Source organism: Ranitomeya variabilis, chromosome 6, assembly GCF_051348905.1.
Source record: "Ranitomeya variabilis isolate aRanVar5 chromosome 6, aRanVar5.hap1, whole genome shotgun sequence".
Classification (NCBI taxonomy): domain Eukaryota; kingdom Metazoa; phylum Chordata; class Amphibia; order Anura; family Dendrobatidae; genus Ranitomeya; species Ranitomeya variabilis.
Window position 1 is genome coordinate 528,898,587 of NC_135237.1, and position 22,671 is coordinate 528,921,257.

A 22,671-nucleotide genomic window follows, 5' to 3' on the forward strand; every position below is an offset into this window, starting at 1 on the left:
TATGGACCATACTAATCAGTAGAGCGAAATAGCAGTCGTGCTCCAGCCATTTAAAAGGGTATTTAAATATTTTTCAAGGCACAGTGCTATATGTACAGAGTAGAGATATGAAAACCTTTTGAAATTTGAATATGCCAACTTCACCCAATGTTCACAAAAAAAAACTGATTTGCCGTGAGTAAATTCATGTAAATCTCTATACTTTTAAGCTTATAATTGCTTGAAAAATACTTGTGGGAGAGAGTAAAGAGAGATAGTGAACCAGAATGACAAAAGGAGCTTACACTCTACGGGAGAGAGAAAGCGAGAAATAGAGGTCCCCGCTGACCATAAGAGATTTCACTCTCCAGATGAGAGAGAGGACCCCGCTGACCATAAGAGATTATACTCTACAGGAGAGAGGAAGAGAGAGAGAGGAATTTGCTGACCATAAGAGATCGCACTCTACAGGAGAGAGAAAAAAGAAAGAGAGAGGACCCCACTGATCATAAGAGCTTACACTTTCCAGGTGTGAGAGAGAGGACCCTGCTGACTATAAGACATTGCACTCTACAGAAGGAAGAGACTTTGAAGATAGAAAAATGACTTTGCTGTACAATCTGTGCTCCACTGGAACCGCTTGTCATGGTCTGTATGGAAGTGCTTGTTTAGTGCTTCAGGAGTTAATGCTGTTGGCCTCTCTTTGGGTGTAGGAGGGCTTTAAATCACCTCTTTTGGGCTCTGTCTGTTGTCAGTGATACTTTTGACCCCGGCTGAGATCCTGATCCCCGCATATCTGTGGATACTGTCTGCCTTTCTATGATTGCTTGTCTATGACCTGGTCTGTTCCTGTTAATGAGTTTGCTACCTGAATCTGTATTTTCTTAGTCTCTCTGTTTCGATCTCTGCTTGTCCCTGACCTTCCGCTTTGTTTCTCCCACCTAATACTGTGCTGCTATTCCTGGCTTTCTGACCCCAGATTGTTACTGACCATGTCTCTGTCTGTCTCCTTCTGTACCTTGTCATCTCTTGGTTTACCCGTGCCTGTATGACAACCCCCTCGGCTTCCCTAGCCTGAACTCTTGTCCCTGGAGCCCTGGGGCTTGTCTCCGCCCTCTAACACTCCCCTTGTGGTCACGTGCTTCAGGTCCTTCTTACCTAAAGCATGCTTCACCATGCGGCTGCCCTGTTCCTCTGGAAACTTTGGGCACTGTCTGCCCAACTCAGGACATGTGCACTGTCTAGGAGAGCAAGTGCAGTGCAATGTCCTTGACACCGCTGATCTCTGATGTCCCAGGTACTGACCACCACTATACAAGATATGATAATCAATAAGGTGCCATAACTGCAGGTCATTATGGGAATGTCTGTACAGTAGAGCTAAAGAGTTAACCCACTCTTTGATGCTTCAGCAGTGTGGAAAATGGTGGCTGGCAAGTATATTTAATGAAACCATGAATCAAATTCTCGTAAAACTACACATTTCAGGAATTTCAACTCATTCCACCATGGATCGATCCATTCATCTCTACTACAGAGGTGTTCTCTTGCCTTAGCCTATCAGAAGTTGAGTTGACTTTAACAAAAGTCTAAAGGTTAGTGAAGTTAGTCTATGGGTGAAGTGAGTGTAACTCCAATCAGTGAATGCTAGGTCAAGCAGTTAACCCACGAAGTAGGGCGGATCAAGGATACTATGCCTGCAAGTCCAAATGCAATATAGCAGCCAGGGAGCCCCAGTTGGAGATGGAAGTGAAGCACTGAACTAAGCACGGTGTGTGATATCACACAATCAGTGAGTACAGAGGCGAAGCGGGTTTGCACTTCTATATGCGTTTCGGAAATCACTGTTTCCTTCATCAGAAGAGAAAAGCGTAAGATAGTGCTGACCCTATATTTCATATGGACTTGCAGGCACAGTTACCTTGATCTGCTCTACTTTGAGGGTTAACTGCTTGAGTTATCAGTCACTGATTGGAGTTCCTCCCACTTAACATGAGTGAATGAGTTTTAATTTACTCCTGTAATTGAGGAGTTTGCACTTTATTTATAAAATTGCATCATCTAAGTTACACACTGTGTCTGATGGCTCTTCTTTGAATCAGGCATGTATCATAAATACTACCGTGTTTTTCAGACTACAAGATGCACAGGGCCATATGACACACCACACCCCAATTTTTCAGAAGGAAAATAGGGAACAAAATGAATGCTTAAAATGGAGGTCTGTCTTACAGTCTTAATTCAGCTTAGCAGGGTGTTATTGGCAGCACAGGTGGGGCGGAGTAACAGGGGGTGTTCGGTGGTATGGCAATAATATGATTTCAGTCCCAGACAGGTGAGGCAGGTTCGGCGGTGCTCGGTGGGGCGGGACGAGATCTTGTTTCCAAGATCTCAATCTGTGCATGTGCCACCTCCGGTGTCCATTTTCCGGGAGGCCAACGCATCACAGCAATAGAAGTGCAGGGGCTCCGGGCTTTCACAAAATGTCATCCGAACACCGTTGAATACTGCCGCACCAGACTGAGATGGGAGTGAGATCATCGCCCTGCAACATCAGAATCACCCGAATACTGCTGCCACCACATTACTGGTAAGTACATTCCAACTATAAGACACCCACATTTTCCCCAAAAATTTTTGGAGAAAAAAGTATGTCTAATAGTCCAAAAAATACGGTATATATTGTACAATTTTCATATATACATGATTTTATATAGATACCATATATACTCGAGTGTAAGCCAACTCGAATATAAGCTGAAGCGCCTAATTTTATCACAAAAAACAGGGAAAACTTATTGACTCGAGTATAAACATTGTCCCCTCATCCCCATCCAGGTATGCATGGCTTCTTCATCCCTATCCTGTTATGCACGCCCTCCTTATCCCCATCCTTGTATGATTGTCCCCCTCTTCCCTATCCTGGAATGCATTGTCCCCTCATCCCAATCCTGGTATGCATGGCCTCCTCATCCATATCTTGGTATGTATGGCCTCCTCATCCCTATCCTGGTATGTATGGCCTCCTCATCCCTATACTGGTATGCATGGCCTCCTCATCCCTATCCTGGCATGCATGGCTCCTCATCCTTATCCTGGTATGCATGGCCTCCTCATCCCTGTCCTGGTATGCATGGCTCCTCATCCCTGACCCCCAGCAGAAAAATGTTAAAAAGCAATAAACCATATGAATTACTATCCCTGCGCTCCCTCACAGCATCTTGTTCCAATGCCAGCATCTGCAGCGGCAGGGAGCTCATGTGTGCTCTCTCCTAAGAGCAGTTTTTTTAGGATATACTGAACATGGATTTTCCTACTTACAAAAGGGACCAGGGAAACAACCCACAACAATAGAATACATGGATATTTGTAAATTAATAACTTAGCACCAATTTTTTTGATGACTTAAAAAGTCATGTTCTTTACACATGGTCACTTCCCAATAGGGTTATTCAAGTCACAAAATATATACTTTCCAAGAGCAAGAAAATTTAGTTTTATCCAATGCATAAGCCTATCTGTCTACTGTAAATCAATTTTCAGCAAATAGCCTCCTTTGAGTCCCACCTAAGTAGCTTGGCATCACATAAGCTTGCATTAGACTGCTAAATTATTCAATTACTTTCATTTTTTATATAAAGAAGCAGCTATAATAGAAGAAAATGAGCACAAATTATGTTTTTTCTCTCCACATCCCTCCCTCATTGATCTACAGCTGACCCTCCATGTGTTCCCAGTCTTTGCTAGCTCCTTCACAAAATATGACATAAACTTACATCATAGGTCCACTGCATAGAAAAATGTATAATCCTGTATGTATATAAATACCAAAGGTCTAAAGAAAGTGTGCAGAATCTGTCATGCAAAGGTCTCTTACGGCCAATAATGCCATCTCTAAAGCTCCTAGCCATCTGGTCACAGACAGGTCAATCTGTATTTGGTGGATGCTCACATGAATGTTTTATAGACTGGCACATGGCAGACATGGATAAGTATAAGCAGTAGACTGGTCATCTCTAAGCCTCCCATGTCTTGGCAGAATGATGGTCTACTGAAGAGTAGATAAGGTGTTCTTGCGTGAGTGCTGATATCTTCATTGTAGTTGTTAGGAGTAGTGAAAAATGTAATTATTTTAGTAGCTCGCATAAACTAGCCGTATATATTCTCTTACGTTATAGGTTACAATTGAATAAAAAGTTGGACCCCCCGTAGACATCAAGGAAATGGAACTATTAGATATTCAATATTCCATGTCACAGGCAATAATTCCCCTTTCAGTTCTATTACAGCCTTTGACATTGTTTCAGTGTGGCCCCAAGACCAAAAAAAAAATGACCATTCCTAGCTTAAAGCATGATGTGGTTGTTTTCTTTTCTTTTCAAGCTGAAAAGCTCAATATAGGCTTTAGTGTTGAGAAATATCTACATAACAAAGCATCCTGTGGACAACACTTTAGATTTCGAGCAAAGCAAAATGTTTTTTTATCATATACTTGTTTAAATGTGTCCTTTTTATTATACAATCAATACTTTATAATTTTGTAAAAAAAAATGTTTTCTTACCTTCATAATATATCTTGAAGCCATGTGCACTAACTGCAAAGTCGCTGGTTAATCGTAAAGAGAATACGGACCCAGTACTTGTTACAGGTGGAGGAAGGTGAAATCCTGTTAACCTGGAATACAAATAAAAACCCACCATTATAAACAATCTTATGTAGGTTAGTAGTTTTTCTATAGACAATTTTACATAAAATGGAATAGAATGTTAGAGTTGCCTTAAATTCCCCTTAAGGGGAACCTGTCACCAGGTTTTCCTCATATGAAGTATGGCCAACACCATTAAGGACTACTTTACAGCATACTAGAATGCTGTAAAAAAGTCTCAAATCCACTTTGCAGATCTCAAAAAAGACCTTTTATTATTCTCACAGATGGCGCGGTGTGGGCATCTATGGTTTTAATCTGGTAACTCCTCTTTTCCTTCAATCAAAGTCCTCCTTCCTTATTTCATGTGGATTACTCGTCCTTCATCACCCACACAGTGTCCCCAATTTTGCTCCTGCACGCTCCTCAAGCCGTGAAGTAGGGAGTATTAAAGGCAGAGAAAAGGCACTGGATAAAGACCATCAGACTAGACCCCTACGTCTTCAAGTATAGTAAAAATTTATTTTTTAAGATCTGCAGAGGGAATTAGGGACTTTTTTACAGCTTTCTAATATGCTGTAAAGGAGGCCTTAATGGTGTGGTCATACTTTACATGGAGAAAACATGGTGACAGATTCCTTTTAAAAGGGATTTTGAGAGTACGAAAAGATCTGTCACTGTCTCTGAAAAAAAATGCTATAATTTTGGATTCTGTACAAACATTTTATTTCTAAAATAATAATAGCAATAAAAAAGGAATATTGTTATGGATAAAGATAAAAACAAATCAATAATAATAGTCACAGTTTATTGCAAGAGAATCTGAATTCTGAGCACTCAAGCAAAACTAAACGTTTCCTTTGCAGACAACACCTAATTTCTTTCAGATTCATTTTTTAGTAAACTATGCCAACAATATTATAGCTGGCCATGATTACTATGACAATGCGAAAAGTCTTCATATTTTTACACAACTTCCAAGTTGTGCAAAAATATTGTTAATTATTAAAGCACCACTCCATTTTTTTTTTTTGCAGAGATGAAGTCGTGCTTCTAAACTATGTTCCTTGATACGTACGCTGATACTTTACCAGTCACCATCTTCATCTTTTATCAGCACTGCTCCGGTCAGTCTTGATCAGTTTGTGACCTGCTGATCACTCCAGTGGACTGGAGTGAGCCAGAGGTCACTTCTAAATACCTCATTCTGTCTCTCTTAGGCCGGGATCACACACAGAGAGATACATCAGAGTCTCGCAGGTTAAAACCAAGATCTGGCACCGGCACTCCAGAGCGGAGCATGCAGCCGCACAGCAATACATGGAGCTGCATGCTCCGCTCCGGACTGCCGGTGCCAGAGCTTGGTTTTAACCTGCGAGACTCGGACATATCTCGCTGTAGTGTGACTCCGGCCTTAGACTTGCATCGAAAGCTTGTGATCGTTAGTTCTTATTTCTGGTCACCGGGATCAAAGCAACACTTGAAAGAGCCGAAGATGGCGGGTGGTGAGTATAATTTTAGGTGCGGGGATCATGCGTTTGTAGCACCACTGCAGGGTTGAAAGAAAAATGGTGGAGTGGTGCTATAAGGTATTTTACACCTGACTTCTGTCATAAACACCTTAATGAAGTGACCTCTGTGTGTCTTTTGGAAACATTCTTATTGTTTTTTATTTTGTTCTAACCAATATAATTTCAGGTCACATTCATAACATGAAAAAAAAATACTTGATTGATTTTCTTTTGGGGAAGCCAGCCAACCAACATTTTTTTCCATTCTCTTATTTTAGAGCTTTGTCATTGTGAAAGCAAATTATTTATCATCTTAACAACAGTAGCATCAGAAAATAACAGGTGGAATTCATCAAAATTCTGAGGTAATTTATCATGCCTTAATTAATTACTGTCCTTTGTTTTAGACAGATGATAAACTGTTTACTGTATGTAGAGAAAGGCATACAATGAAGAGATGTTAGCATTGAAGAGATTCTAATTAAAGGAAAGTGCAAATAATTATGCAAATAAGCAATATGCAAATCTATTCTAATTCAGAAATCACTAACTACTGACCAAGATAGGTTTGTGTAACACAATTGTGTTACTCCTTGATAAAGGCAGCTGTGGAGGTATATTAACCCCTTTCTCACCTTGGACGGGATAGTACGTCCGAGGTCAGATCCCCTGCTTTGATGTAGGCTCCGGCGGTGAGCCCACATCAAAGCCGCGACATGTCAGCTGTTTTGAACAGCTGACATTAGCACGCAATAGCGGCGAGTGGAATAGTGATCCACCCGCCGCTATTAAATAGTTAAATGCCGATGTCAAACGCTCACAGCAGCATTTAAGTACCGCTTCCGGCCAAGCTGCCGAAAATGCGCGCATCGCGGACCCCGTCACATGATCGGGGGTCAGCGATGCATCAGGATAGTTACCATAGAGATCCTTGAGACCTCTATGGTTACTGATGCTGGTTTGCTGTGAGCGCCACCCTTTGGTCGGCGCTCATAGCAAGCCTGTAATTCAGCTGCATAGGAGCGATCTGATGATCGCTGCTATGTAGCAGAGCCGATCCAGTCGTTCCAACTTCTAGCCTCTCATGGAGGCTATTGAAGCATGGCAAAAGTAAAAAAAATATTAAATCAATAAAAAAAATATAAAAGTTTAAATCACCTCCCTTTCCTCCATTCAAAATAAAGCATTAAAAATAAAATCAAATATACACATATTTGGTATCGCCGCATTCAGAATCATCCGATCTATCAATAAAAAGGATTAACCTGATCGCTAAACGGCACAGAGAGAAAAAAATTTGAAACGACAAAATTATGTTTTTTTGGTCGCTGCGACATTGAATTAAAATGCAATAACGGGTGATCAAAAGAACCTATCTGCACCAAAATGGTATCACTGAAAACATCAGCGCGGCACACAAAAAATAAGTCCTCACCCGACCCCAGATAACATAAAATGGATACGCTACAGGTATCGGGAAGTGACACAATTTTTTTTTTTTTTAGCAAAGTTTTTTCACCACTTAGATACAAAATAGCCTAGATTTGATTGGTGTCTATGAACTCGTACTGACCTGGAGAATCATAATGGCAGGTCAGTTTTAGCATTTAGTGAACCTAGCAAAAGCAAAACAAAAAACACGCGTGGGATTGTACTTTTTTTTCAATTTCACGGCACTTGGAATTTTTTTCCCATTTTCTAGTACACGTCATTGTAAAACCAATGATGTTGTTCAAAAGTACATCTCATCCCGCAAAAAATAAGCCTTCATATGGCCATATTGACAGAAAAATAAAAAAGTTATGGCTCTGGGAAGGAGGGGAGTGAAAAACGAACACGGAAAAACGGAAAATCCCAAGGTCATGAAGGGGTTATATGAAATGGCCCCTGAAATGTTGTATCCTACCTATGGACCATTTTTTTCCTTTGCAGTTTTTGGTGAATATTTTCTTTATAACTGTGCAGAATTGGTATGCTCTTCTTAGTGTGATGAGTTGTACTTCCCATTTACAGAAACACTGGAGAAAAATGCTGCTGCACTTCCTTATTTTAGTCTTTACTTTTGACTATTAAACTTATTTTTAGGAAAGTGAGGAGGCTTTGGAATATTTATATAAAGCCTCAAGACAGGGAAAATAATCTATGTGCTGCTAGAATATAAGGAAGGTGTGATCAGATGTATTAAAAAGTTTATTCAGAAAAGATACCAGTTATGCAACTAAATTCAGGTTTTATTGATTCTACACATTTTGCTTATGATTAATGTTTTTAAGAGTGCACAGAACCCGATTCAATAAGACGAGTGGTGTTATGCCCGCCAGTATTATCCCCTTCACATCTAAGCTTGTTTTCACCTTCCTTACACATTTTACAATTCCGAGACACTTTAACGTATATCACTGATTCTGAGATAGTTTTTTTCGTGACACGTTGTACTTTATGATAGTGATACATTTAGGCCTATATTTTTTGTACTTATTTGTAAAACTATCAGAATTTGGGCAAAATTTTGAAAATTCTGCAAATATTGTGACATCTAAAAGTTTGGACACCCCTGGTCAGAACATTTAACAAGGTTAAAGTAGAACTCTTTGCCACATTTATCAATGCTATGTGTTAAGAAAAAAAGGGCACAGAATGTTAGGAAAATAACATATTGCCCACCATTAATCATAGTGGTGGATCAATTATGCTCTGGGGTTGTGATGCAGCCAATGGCATGGGGAAAATTTGACGGATTAAGGGAAGAATGGATTCAATAAAATGTTCACAAATTCTTGATGCAAGCAGCAGCATCTGTAAAAAAGCTGAAGTTGAAAAGAGGATTACTTCTACTAATGGATGAACACCCTAAATACACATCAAATTCCACAATGGACTATCTCAAAAGGAACAAGCTGGAGGTTTCTCAATGGCCCTCACAGTCATTTGATCTGAACATCATTGAAAATCTGTGACTAGACCTCAAAATAGCAGTGCATGCAAGATCACCCAGGAATCTTACATAACTGGAGGAATGTTCCAAGGACGAATGGATGAAAATCTCTCAAACAAGAAATGAAAGATTTTTGTCTGGCTACAAAAAGCATCTACAATCTGTTATACTTTCAAAATTGTGCTAGGTTCTAACTATGCAGGCTGCCAAAACTTTTTTGCAATTTCACGGCACTTGGAATTTTTTTCCCATTTTCTAGTATATGTCATGGTAAAACCAATGGTGTTGTTCAAAAGTACAACTCGTCCCGCAAAAAATAAGCCTTCACATGGCTGGTAGGTGCCTATCAGTTGGCATGACAATGGGGGTCTGCAGAAGACCGCCATGCTGGTCATTGCTGATCTGCTATGGATGCTGACCTGTGGACATCGTTCTTAGCAGGTGATGATTTAGCTACACATAGAAGGGCTGAAGCACAAGATCGGACAACACAGATCCAAGTCTCCTAAAGAATCTGTTGAAGCTAGTAAAAAGTAAAACAAAATGTTATTAAAAGTATATTAAAAATTCTTCAAAATAAAACAATAAAAAACACACATTTGGGATCTCTGCATTCAGAAATGCCCGATCTATCAATAGATAAAATTAATTAATATGATTGGTAGACGGTGTAATGAGAAAAGTAATCAAAACCCAGGAATTAAGATTTTTGCAATAAAATGCACTGACAGGCAATCAAAACATTGTATCTACCCCAAAATGGTATCAATAAAATGTCAGCTAGATATGCAGAAAATAAGCCACCACCCAGCCCCATATCCCTAAAAATGGAGACACTATGGGTCTCGGAAAATAGCACCTTTTTTTTTCGAACTTTGGATTTTTTTTTACCACATAAACAAAAAAGTATACATGTTTGACATCTACAGAGTCGTAATGACCTGGAGAATCATAATAGAGGGTCAGTTTTATCATTTAGTGAACATGGTAAAACAAATACCCCAAAAACCAATCATGGAATTGCACTTTTTTGCAATTTCACCCCACTTGGATTTTTTTTCTCTTTTCCAGTACATTGTATGGTAAAATCAATGGCGTCATTCAAAAGAGCCATAACTTTTTTTTATTCTTCCATCAGTATGGCTGTGTGAGAGCTTGTGTTTTTTTAGGAATGAGTTGTCCGTTTGAACAACAACATTGATTATACTATATATTGTACTGGAAAATAGAAAAAAATCCAAACTGTGGGAAATTGCAAAAAAATTGCATTCCACAATTGTTGTTTTTTATTATGTTCACTAAATGCTAAAACTGACCTGCCACTATGATTCTCCAGTTCATTACGAATTTGTAGATATAACATATATAGTTTATTTTTTATTTAAGTGGTGAAAAAAATATCCAAATTATGCAAAAAAAAGTGCCACATTTTGAGACCTGTATCGTCTCCATTTGTCATGATCTGGGTCTGATTGAGGGCTTATTTTTTGTGCCCTGAGGTGACATTTTGTTTATACTATTTTGGGATAGATACAATATTTTGATAGCCAGTTATTGCATTTCACTGCAATGTTGCAGTGACCAAAAAATGTAATTTTGGTGGGTTTTTTTATTGCTATGCCGTTTACCGGGATTTATTTTTTTACATTTTTTTATAGATCGGGTGTTTCTCAATGCAGCAATACCAAATCAGCTGTCATGTGAAAAGATGTGTGTTCAGCGCTGGAGCAAGCATGGGGGTCTGGAGTTGGAATGATGCTCAAAATCAAAATGAAAAATGAAGTTGCAGGCTGATCCAACTTCAGTGGAAGTGCTTAAAGACAAGGAAATGATGCTCAGTAGTGTGTGTGGCCTCCATGTGTCTGTATGACCTCCCTACAACACCTGGGCATGCTCCTGATGAGGTGGCGGATAGTCTCCTGAGGGATTTCCTCCCAGACCAGAACTAAAGCATCCGCCAATTCCTGGACAGTCTGTGGTGCAACGTGACATTGGTGGATGGTGCGAGACATGATGCCTCAGAAGCGTTCAATCAGATACAGGTCTGGGGAATGGGTGGACCAGTCCATAGCTTCAATGCCTTCACCTTGCAGGAACTGCTTACACACTCCAGCCACATGAGATCTGGCATTGTCCTTGCATTAGGAAAAACCCATGGCCAATCGCACCAGCATGTGGTCTCACAAGGAGTCTGAGGGTCTCATCTCGGTACCTAATGGCAGTCAGGCTACCTCTGTCAAGCACAAGGAGGGCTGTGCATCCCTCCAAAAAAATGCCACCCCACACCATTACTGACCCACTGCCAAACAAGTCATGATGAAGGATGTTGCAGGCAGCAGATCGCTCTCTATGGCTTCTCCAGACTCTGTCACGTCTGTCACATGTGCTCAGTGTGAACCTGCTTTCATCTGTGAAGAGCACAGGGCACCAGTCGCGAATTTGCCAATCCTGGTGTTTTGTGGCAAATGCCAAGTGTCCTGCACGGTTTTGGGCTGTGAGCACAACCCCTATCTGTGGACATCTGGCACTCAGCCCATCCTCATGGAGTTGGTTTCTAACCGCTTGTGCAGACACATGCACATTTGTGGCCTGCTGGAGGTCATTTTGCAGGGCTCTGGCAGTGCTCCCCCTGTTCCTCCTTGCACAAAGGCTGAGGTAGCAGTCCTGCTGCTGGGTTGTTGCCCTCCTATGGCCCCCTCCACATCTCCTGGTATACTGGCCTGTCTCCTGGTAGTGCCTCCAGCCTTTGGACGCTACGCTGACAGACACAGCAAACCTTCTTGCCACTGCTCGCATTGATGTGCCATCCTGGATAAGCTGGATAAGCTGCACTATCTGAGCCACTTGTGTGGGTTGTAGAGTCCGTCTCATGCTACCACGAGTGTGAAAGCACAACCAACATTCAAAAGTGACCAAAACATCAGTCAGAAAGCATTGGTACTGAGATGTGGTCTGTGGCCCCCACCTGCAGAACCACTCTTTTATTGAGTGTGTCTTAATAATTGCCAATAATTTCCATGTGTTGTCTATTCCATTTGCACAACAGCATGTGAAATTGATTGACAGTGTTGCTTCCTAAGTGAACAGTTTGATTTCACAGAAGTTTGATTTACTTGGAGCTATATTCTGTTTTTCAAGCGTTCCCTTTATTTTTGAAGCAGTATATATATATATATATATATATATATATATATATATATATAAAAATATATATATATATAAGTCATGTAGGGCTTAAACTTTCATTTTAGAAATACCACGATTTTGGCTTAGAAAGTTAAAGTCAAAGTGAATATAGAAAATCTACTGACTCAATGGCAGATATTGGTTAATGTATGCAGTTTGGAAAGTGAAATCTGGAGGCAGATCCACTTTAATCAGGTTCCAGAGCAATTAGTAGTGATAACTTTATCCCTGGACCTAAATCTACAAATATGTCTTGCAGATATAAACTTCTTTACTTAACAGTACACCTCATAATCAGGGTATTGTTCGGGGTACTTTTTCAACAAAAAAAAGTTTAAAATGAACAGCCACTTTAATTGGAACCTGTCGCGTGAAATACCGCTATTAGCCTACAGATAAGGGATAACACTGCAGGTTAATAGTATTCTGAACCGGACCAGTGCTCACATTTTGTGCCCCGCTGCCAGGAGGAGATTTACTTTAATTCTCCTGGCAGCGATCGGGTTTCAGTCACAGAGGCCGTGCCAGCGCGGGTTCAGACAACGCTCTGTGTATTGAGAGCAGCGCTTCTTACGGCGCTCTTGTCACTAACTGACAGATGGCCCAAATGATGAGGGAGCTGTCAGTCAATGACAGAGGCGTGGATACAGCCATTGATCTCTGTACACAGAGTAATAACTGATCCCTGGCCAGCACCACTGAAATCTGAATACTGTCGGAAGGAGTAAAGAAGGAGGAAGACGGGCTCTGGCAAGATTAGAATGCTACTAACCTGCAGATTAACCCCATAATTACAGGTTAATAGTGTTTTTTCATGTGACATGTTCCCTTTAAAGCCAAGATGCCCCGGATAGGAATAATTTTGGAACACTTTATTCATATATACAGAACACTAAGAGTGTGTACTTATATATTGCACTTGTTGCATTAGACATGTACATGATTAGAGAAATCTACAGGACACAGTAGTACTTGATGTAATTACTTGATTATTAGTAAACTAAAGTAGTGGCTTCTATAATTATGTTATTTGATTTCTGTAATTTGCGGCATTTGACACAGACAGTACAAATTATATCCAACAATGATCACAATATGTAGGCCGTTAAGTGCAGAGATGTCAACTTTATACTGTGACTTTTGATTAGACTTAATTAAAAGTGCTCCAAAGGCAAAAATTTAAATGACATCATTGTTTTTGAAACCCATTAGCACGTCTGTGAATAATTTACTGGCTATTTAATGAATAATGCATTTTTACTTGGATGGAAAAAACAAAGTAACATAAAATTAAGGGTATAAGGAATAATAAAACAAATAATACAATAATGAGACATTTTTTCACTTAATTTTTGCATAATTGACATATTGAAAAGAAATGTTTAACAGGGTATAGCTTACAGAACTTTTAAAAAGTATTCACATCACGTGAACTTTTACACATTTTTTCACCTGATATGCAGAAACTTAAATGTAGTTTACTGGGATTTTATGTGCTATACCAACACTAAGTAGTAAGTATTTCTGAAGTGTAACGGAAATTATAAATGGTTTTCTAATTGATTCACTGTATATAATATCTAAGAAGTAGTGTTGAGCGATACCGTCCGATACTTGAAAGTATCGGTATCGGAAAGTATCGGCCGATACCGGCAAAGTATCGGATCCAATCCGATACCGATACCCGATACCAATACAAGTCAATGGGACTCAAGTATCGGACGGTATTCCTGATGGTTCCCAGGGTCTGAAGGAGAGGAAACTCTCCTTCAGGCCCTGGGATCCATATAAATGTGTAAAAGAAAGAATTAAAATAAAAAATATCGCTATACTCACCTGTCCGACGCAGCCTGGACCTCAGCGAGGGAACCGGCAGCGTTGTTTGTTTAAAATTCGCGCTTTTACTTGGTTACGTGAAGTCCCGGCTTGTGATTGGTCAGGGCGGCCATGTTGCCGGGACGCGGACCAATCACAGCAAGCCGTGACGAAATTACGTCACGGCTTGCTGTGATTGGTCCGCGTCCCGGCAACATGGCCGCCATTAACCAATCACAAGCCGGGACGTCACGGGAGGCTGGACACGCGCCCATTTTAAAAAGCGCGCGTGTCCAGCCTCCAGTGACGTCCCGGCTTATGATTGGTCACGGCGCCATGTTGCCGGGACGCGGACCAATCACAGCAAGCCGTGACGAAATTACGTCACGGCTTGCTGTGATTGGTCCGCGTCCCGGCAACATGGCCGCCATTAACCAATCACAAGCCGTGATGTCACGGGAGGCTGGACACGCGCGCTTTTTAAAATGGGCGCGTGTCCAGCCTCCCGTGACGTCCCGGCTTGTGATTGGTTGCGCCGCGGTCAACCAATCACAAGCCGGGAGGCTGGACACGCGCGCATTTTAAAATTTTAAAATTGCCGGGACGCGGACCAATCACAAAGCCGGGACGTAATTTTAAAATCCTTAAGGACCTGAAATTACGTCACGGCTTGCTGTGATTGGTTGCGTCTCCCATGTGACTGCGACGCAACCAATCACAACGCCGGAACGTAATTTTAAAATCCTGAAGGACCTGAAATTACGTCACGGCTTGCTGTGATTGGTTGCGTCCCGGTCACATGGGCGGCACGCAACCAATCACAAGCCGGGACTCACGTAAAGGAAAGAAAAGCGCAAATTTTAAACAAAGAACGCTGCCGCTTCCCTCGGTAAGGTGCAGGCTGCGTCGGAGAGGTGAGTATAGCAATATTTTTTATTTTAATTCTCTCTTTTACACATTTTTACATTAATGTTGTTTCGATACCGATACCCGATATCACAAAAATATCGGATCTCGGTATCGGAATTCCGATACAGCAAGTATCGGCCGATACCCGATACTTGCAGTATCGGAATGCTCAACACTACTAAGAAGGTAATACATACCATCCAAAAATTGAATGTAAAATAATAAAGTGTAGCCGTGCCATGTGTGTTTTTGACCATCTTCTGTATTTTTTTCAGTGCCACATCAGTGATTAAATCAAAGCAAAATTAATTATTGTCTACAAAGATGTAATGCAATTTTGGAGCCAATAATTAAGATAATTTGGAAATGATATACATGGTTTATGGCATTATGAAAACAACAAGTAAAATAATGGACTATAGCAGTGCATTGTGTAATTTGCCCCACTTTTATTTTCTTTGCTGCTTCAGTGATCATATTGTCACAATGATGTCACGCACTGTTGTGGCCAATCACTGATACTTACTGTATTTCATTTGATCTAAATTACGTACTGTAGTTTTTTATATCATCCAAAAATAATGTAGTGTTTCAGCGTCTTCTGTGCTGCTGTAATCTTTTTAGCATATTTGGTGTATCTTGTTAGGCAAAAGAAGAAAAGATTGAGAAGCCTTACTATAGACCAGGGGTTCCCAACCTATAACTCGGGAGCCACATGTGACTTGTGAGGCTTGGTGTGTGGCTTGTGGCTGTCTGTCAGTTTGGTACATTACCACCAGGTCTTAAAAACAGCTATAAAGAGCAGATGTACAGATGACTTTTGGGAGTAGCCCCATACAGAATAGCAGATCTATAGGAGAATGTACTGGCCTTGGTATAGAATGATACTGTCAGTCAGAGGAGGTGCTTGAAGCTGGATGGGATAGTGTGGAGGGAGAGAAAGATGCAAGAATACCAAAAGTAGGTAAGATGGAAACCCGTGGATCTATGAATACTGCCTTAGATTGATTTCTATGTTGAAGCTTTGACTATCATTAAACCAGTAATGGGGGCTGTCATCAGGGGCTGACATACCTTTGGTGAAACCTGCAAAGCCACACAGGGTTCCAAGAGGTAAGAGGCCCCATTTCAGCCTTCAAACCAGCACAGAGCTTCTGTCACACACAATATTTGTCAACAAAATGCCCATAACCTGTACATGCACAGAGGCCCTGTTCATTCTGTGTTGCCTCCGGCTGTTTGTGCCACTAGTGTTGGCAAGATGGAGAGCAGGAGCTGATAGGAGGTTCTGAATGTGGATCATGACTTTCTATCAGGGTCAAGGTAAGAAAGGTTGAGGACTACTGCCATAGATAATGAAGGAAGTAGTGATGCACATGCGTGGTCATTGCCTCATTTTAATGGAGCATGTGAGAGCAATCAGCAAATCATCACTGATCATAACGGATGATAAGTTGTGAAGCTACAAATAAGCCTTTACTACTATAGCCCCCAAAATCTTTTGAAATAATAAAACTCATTCAGAAATATATGTGCAGATGGAATTCAAATTTTTCTTAATTTTATAGAATATCTTGGTGCCATGGCACACGTTCCACGTGATATTAGCTTTAACTGGACACTAAAAATATAAAATGACATACCATAAACTATAGGAAAATATGCTACCTTTCATTTACACACAGTAAAACTATTGTGAACATTTGCATCAATTCAAATTAAGGAAAAAATTTACCTTTAAGGTAAGCTTACATTTCAAGAAGAGAAAACTGCATAAAGACTAAAAAATGAATAGTGGCAGGAAGAACATTTCTTTGAGCTAATTAAGCCCAATTTATGATAATTGGCGCAGTTTGCTTGAATTGTTCTGATCTATATTTAGGTATCTGTATACTGACTAAGCCTGCCTGAAGTTTCATTGACAGTTTCTATAAAACATTTGACAATGTAAACAGAGAAATATTATGATCTCCTTCATTTTCATGAATAAGCTGATATTTCATTTACTCAATAGTGTCTGATATGAGTTAAACTACTGTCTGTTTTTGCTCAAATGGTTTAATAAATGGTTTGCAAGGATGTAAACCGCAGCTGGGATAAACAGTGATCAAATATAATCCTTGGGGATGCATAGCATTAAGTATTAAATTACTCTACAGAGCTACTAGGGGTGATTTGAAGGATTACATAATGCTCAGAGCTACTAGGGGTTAGTCTGCAGGTTAACATCACTCTGAACCAGTCTGACTCCTTCACTTAGAGCCCCTTTGCTGGGAGAATATTAACTTTATTCCTCCAGACAGCCTTGTTCTTCCAGTAATAGGGGTGGGACCACTCTGATCATAAGCGGCAACTGTAACCGCACACCCCGGCACTGACTGTCATCCCTAATGCTGATCCTGCTGTCAGTCAGTGCTGGGGGTGTGGCTACAGCCGGTGCTGTTTACACACAAAGCAGTGACTGAAACTGCGCTGGTGCCACCCTTGTGATTGAAGGATAAATAAAGTTAATTTCCTCCCGATAGCAGGGCTATGAGTGTGGGTGCCGAGCAGGTTCAGAATACTATTAACCTGCAGATGCCCCCCCGTATCTGCAAGTTGATAGCATTTTCTTGAGGGGTTTCCTTTAAAAACATACAGATTCCCGTAGAATTAGTTGCTTTTTGTGGCTGATCTACACTATACCTAATAGATGGTAATCGTAAAATGAGAATACTTGCGGCTTTCAGGTTGCAGATTTTATTTTCTTTTTTTTAGCCTACTATGTTTATGTAGGGACCGGAGTCATCTCCAACAATGGGTATTAAAGGGTATTGTCAGATGATAGTTATAGGTAGCATCTTGTAGGCATTGAACCAGTGCCATGAGAATGAGAATCGGAACATCCCACATAAAAGTGCTCTTCAGTCATGGGATAGGAGAGCATCTTTTCAAATCCAAAGCCTAAAAACTTGTGAAAATACAGCTTTTTAAAACTTTTTTTTTAAATGGTTGAACTTTAGAAAAAATTACCAACAGTTAAATCTATCCAAAACTACATCCAGTTGTCTACCATGAATTACAAAGTCATTTGTACAGGACAAATATAATATAATAAAACACATTTTTGAATAAATACTATAAAAATTAAGCCTGTTCTAATTTTCATCAAATTTCCCAATTAAATTTCACATATGTCTTAATGTATGTGGAGCTCATGAATGTTGCATTTTAGTAATCAATGGAGTTCTGTGGTGTTGTTCCAAGCCAGTTTTTTCTGCTGACGCCCTGATGCAAGGCAAAAGATTTTTTTCAAACAGGTATCATTACTTAAAAAGTTGTCTGTAGCACATAGCATAATGCAAATGGCAATCTGAGGCTCATTAATCATCACAAGTAAATGTAATTTGCACTGCCCATCTCACTTTTCACCTGAGTAAGAAAGGTAGGTGATATCTGTAGATGTGATGTCAATGACCCTGTTCACCTCCTGATGCTGAGGTCAGTATAGCCAAATTTCCCATTGTATTGAGAGATTTGTAATGGATGGAGAAAATTTAAATTGCAAATTGGTTTCTATCCTAATTGTTTCTTTTAAGTTTTTTTTAGATATATTGGAAAATGAAAAAGCAATAAGACAAAAATATTCCATTCATTACCGAGCCAAAGTCAGTTATAAATGATGCCACAAACCAAGCCATATGGACTATCAAAAGATTTCTTTGGGACTCTTTACTCCATCTGCAATGAAAAGTTAAGCAACTATTGCAAAATTATTAATATTACTAAAGGCTCGTGGAGATGACTGTATTTTCGGTCCGAGTGCGAACTGACAAAACTTTGGGTTGTACTTCGAACAATTTTATTCTAAGTGGCAGTGCAAGTGTCCAAGTTTTTGTCCAAGGAAAAAATTGCATCGTGCCTGAGTTGGATACAATATTCTGATCGAACTCAGCCATGTAAGTCAGTGAAAGCCAATGGACTCCACTATGAAGACATGAGTGCACTTTGCTTTTTACGGACTGATATCAATGAAGAAGATGGAGAATTATTTTTCATCTGAGGAAATAGGATCAATCTATGATCAGTATGGTCAGAGTCTGATCTGAGTGTCATAAAAATAATCGACCCAATTCTCTTGCATGAGAGAATATATGCTGGTGTGACCCTAGTCTAATACTGTAGGATTTCCATAGACTTTTACAGAACGTAATAGTTTCAGTGAGCTTCAGATTTTTTAGTTATCATTTATTGGCTTTTAGAGATTGAACAGATTGTATTACTGCTTCCAGTGAAGGTATGTATACCATACACTCTAACCACTGTAAATGTTCATGAAAGTCTCCACATTCTTACTATTGCACAACATAAAGTTTGAAAATAATTCACATTTCTATATTATTTTAAGATAACTTAAAATATATCAGATGAGCAAAACCCACTAGGAGTACAAGAAGCCAACCAATCTAAGTAGGGGTAAGCAGGATCAGATATAGATAAAATATGACTTTTAATATTTAAGATTAAAATATGAATAGCCAATACCTCGCAATTGTATATGCAATCATTAAAGTGATCAAGTGAACCAGTGCTCAATTAAAAAATGGTTGGATCTTACCATTAGAAATTTTCGAAATATCATGCAGAAGGGATACAAGGAAAATAGACAGGTAAAACTACATTCCCTGTCATGCCCAATGCCATATCTCCCGTCCTGACAAGGACAGTGATCAAGTGTGACCTAGGTTTGGGAGGGTTTCTACAAGGACATTTTACAGGGATAGGTCTAATTTGGGCACAGTCCTTGTCAGTATGAAAAAAATTGCACTGGGCATGACAGGCTATGTACTTTTACCTGTTGGACTTTATTTCTCTTTTCTCCCTCCTGCATGATGATTTTGCCAATCGAAAACTTCTAAAGGTAAGATATAACCATTTTTTAATTGAGCTTGGTTTACTTTACCACTTTAATATCTGCATATGCCATTGCGAGGTATTGCTATTCATATTTTAATATTGAATATTAAACGTTATTTTATCTGTATCTAATCCTGATTACCCCTAACTTAAAAATGTTTAACATCTTTTTACCAAATCTGTAATTCTTCAAAATCATAAAATGTTTTGTAAATATATTGAGCATTTAAGAACTTTAATTTTCTAATTTTTTCATCTAACATACGTTAACTTAATATTAGCAAAATTACAAAAATGACTCCATGAAAATGAACAGCTTCTCTCTGTCTTTAATTAACTAGAATAATCTAACTGCTATAGTTAAGGAACATTAAGCATTTGCTATTAATTACTTAAACCTAATAATTCAAAAGACACCACACCACTTAATTACTTTATGGTAGTAAAAAAGTAATGATGTTTTCCATGTTGGGAATTGAAATTAGGAGAGATGTTGAATAAATGCATCCATTTGCAAAGGAATAGCATTATTAGAGTATTAATGGGGCAATCCTGAAAAATGTGGCGGACATCACATTTTGATAATGGTATAACTCATACTGTTAGTAAAATGTTAGAAAATTTTTTGCCCAGTTAAATATATTTTCAAATGTACAGCAGGTGAAATAAGTTTTGAACATGTCACCAATTTTCTAAGTGAATATATTTCAAAAGGTGATATTGACATGAAATTCTCACCCAACCAATCCACACCGGCAAATAAATCAAACCATAGATGTCCATGAATTAGGTTATGTGGAAAAATTAGAAAAAACACAGGGAAAAAGTCTGAACACATGAAGAAAGAAAGGTGCAAAAAGCCATGGAAAGTCAAGAAACCAGATGAAAACTAACAGTAATAAGAAAGCAATCGTGCAAATATCAGCTGGTTCAACTCATGGGCTATAAAAAGGAGTCTCATCACCAATGTGCAACACAAGAAACATCTCATGATGGGTAAAACTAGTGAGCTGTCTCAAGACCTATGCAACTATTATTGCAAAATTTCTAAACTACTGAAATTTTCAGTACAGCCAAGTGCTGTGCTTTCACTTTACGGCCGGCAGTCAGTCAGTGCGGGAAGCAGACGGCAAGGGACCTGACGGACACCGGAATGTGAGTATGTGCTGTTTGTTTTTTTTAACATTTACAATGGTAACCAGGGTAAACATGCCCTGGTTACAAGCGAACGCATCGTTGGATCGGTGTCACACACACCGATCCAGCGATGACAGTGGGAGATCCAGCGACGAAAGAAAGTTCCAAATGATCTACTACGACATATGATTCTCAGCAGGGTCCCTGATCGCTGCTGCGTGTCAGACACAGCGATATCGTATGGATATCACTGGAACGTCACGGATCGTGCCTTCGTAGCGATCAAAGTGCCAATGTGAGACGGTACCCTTAGATGGGTTGCTACCAAAATCTGGTGATAATCTCATGTCATTAGTAAATTTAAAAATATATTTACCATTTATTTTGAAAATTGGTAACATGTTATGTACATATTTTACAAGCTGTACATGCATTTTGGCCCTATTCTGATTTTATGAAACATGGCCAGTTTCATGAATTCATGTATTCATTTTCAGATGAATGGTTATAAATCTACCTAGAAGTTTACCTATCTCTTGGTGGGGTCCATCAAGTTTACTAAACATATTTTCCAACATTGTACACTACTATAATACAGTATATGCATAGAAAGACAAGACAGATGTTGCCATGAGACAAATGGCACTGAACAAATCAAATTCTTCTAGAAGGTTGAGGCTTAGAAATGATCAAATCTTTTGAAATTTGAATTTGCCAAACTCATCATATTTATCTAAAAAGTTTGATTTGAAGTGAATGGATTTGCCATGAATAGCCCTGAAAAAACTTGTCTAACACTCTGAGGTCTCCTCAAACTACAGTGCCTTGCGAAAGTATTCGGCTCCCTGGAACTTTTCAACCTTTTCCCACATATCAGGCTTCAAACATAAAGATACCAAATGTAAGTTTTTGGTGAAGAATAGTGTTGAGCATTCCGATACCGCAAGTATCGGATATCGGACGATATTTGCTGTATCGGAATTCCGATACCGAGTTCCGATATTTTTGTGATATCGGAATCGGAAGTTCCCAGTGTATGGTTCCCAGGGTCTGGAGGAGAGGAGACTCTCCTTCAGGCACTGGGATCCATATTCATGTAAAAAATAAAGAATTAAAATAAAAAATATGGATATACTCACCCGTCCGGCGGCCCCTGGACCTTACCGATGTAACCGGCAGCCTCCGTTCCTAAGAATGAGGAGTTTAGGACCTGCGATGACATCACGGCTTGTGATTGGTCGCGTGAGCGGTCACATGAGCGGTCACGCGACCAATCATAAGCCGCGACGTCATCGAAGGTCCTAAACTCCTCATTCTTAGGAATGGAGGCTGCCAGTTACATCGGTAAGGTCCAGGGGCCGCCGGACGGGTGAGTATATCCATATTTTTTATTTTAATTCTTTATTTTTTACATGAATATGGATCCCAGGGCCTGAAGGAGAAAAAGTGGTGCGTGCAATATTATTCGGCCCCTTTAACTTAATGCTTTTTTGCGCCACCTTTTGCTGCGATTACAGCAGCAAGTCACTTGGGGTATGTCGCTATCAGTTTTGTACATCGACAGACTGAAATTCTTGCCCATTCTTCCTTGGCAAACAGCTCGAGCTCAGTAAGGTTTGATAGAGATCGCTTGTGAACGGCATTTTTCAGCTCTTTT

At 39.7% G+C, this 22,671-nt stretch overlaps 1 protein-coding gene across 7 annotated transcripts in view; it reads right to left on the reverse strand.

Annotated features, from left to right (window-relative positions):
- Nucleotides 1-22,671, reverse strand: part of CSMD3 (CUB and Sushi multiple domains 3) — a 1,888,113-nt gene that overhangs the window by 1,575,720 nt on the left and 289,722 nt on the right. For all 7 annotated transcript variants that reach the window (XM_077271102.1, XM_077271099.1, XM_077271098.1 and 4 more), the window contains exon 3: nucleotides 4,542-4,654. In XM_077271102.1, the coding sequence (XP_077127217.1) occupies nucleotides 4,542-4,654 (113 nt within the window). The remainder of the gene's footprint in view (nucleotides 1-4,541; nucleotides 4,655-22,671) is intronic.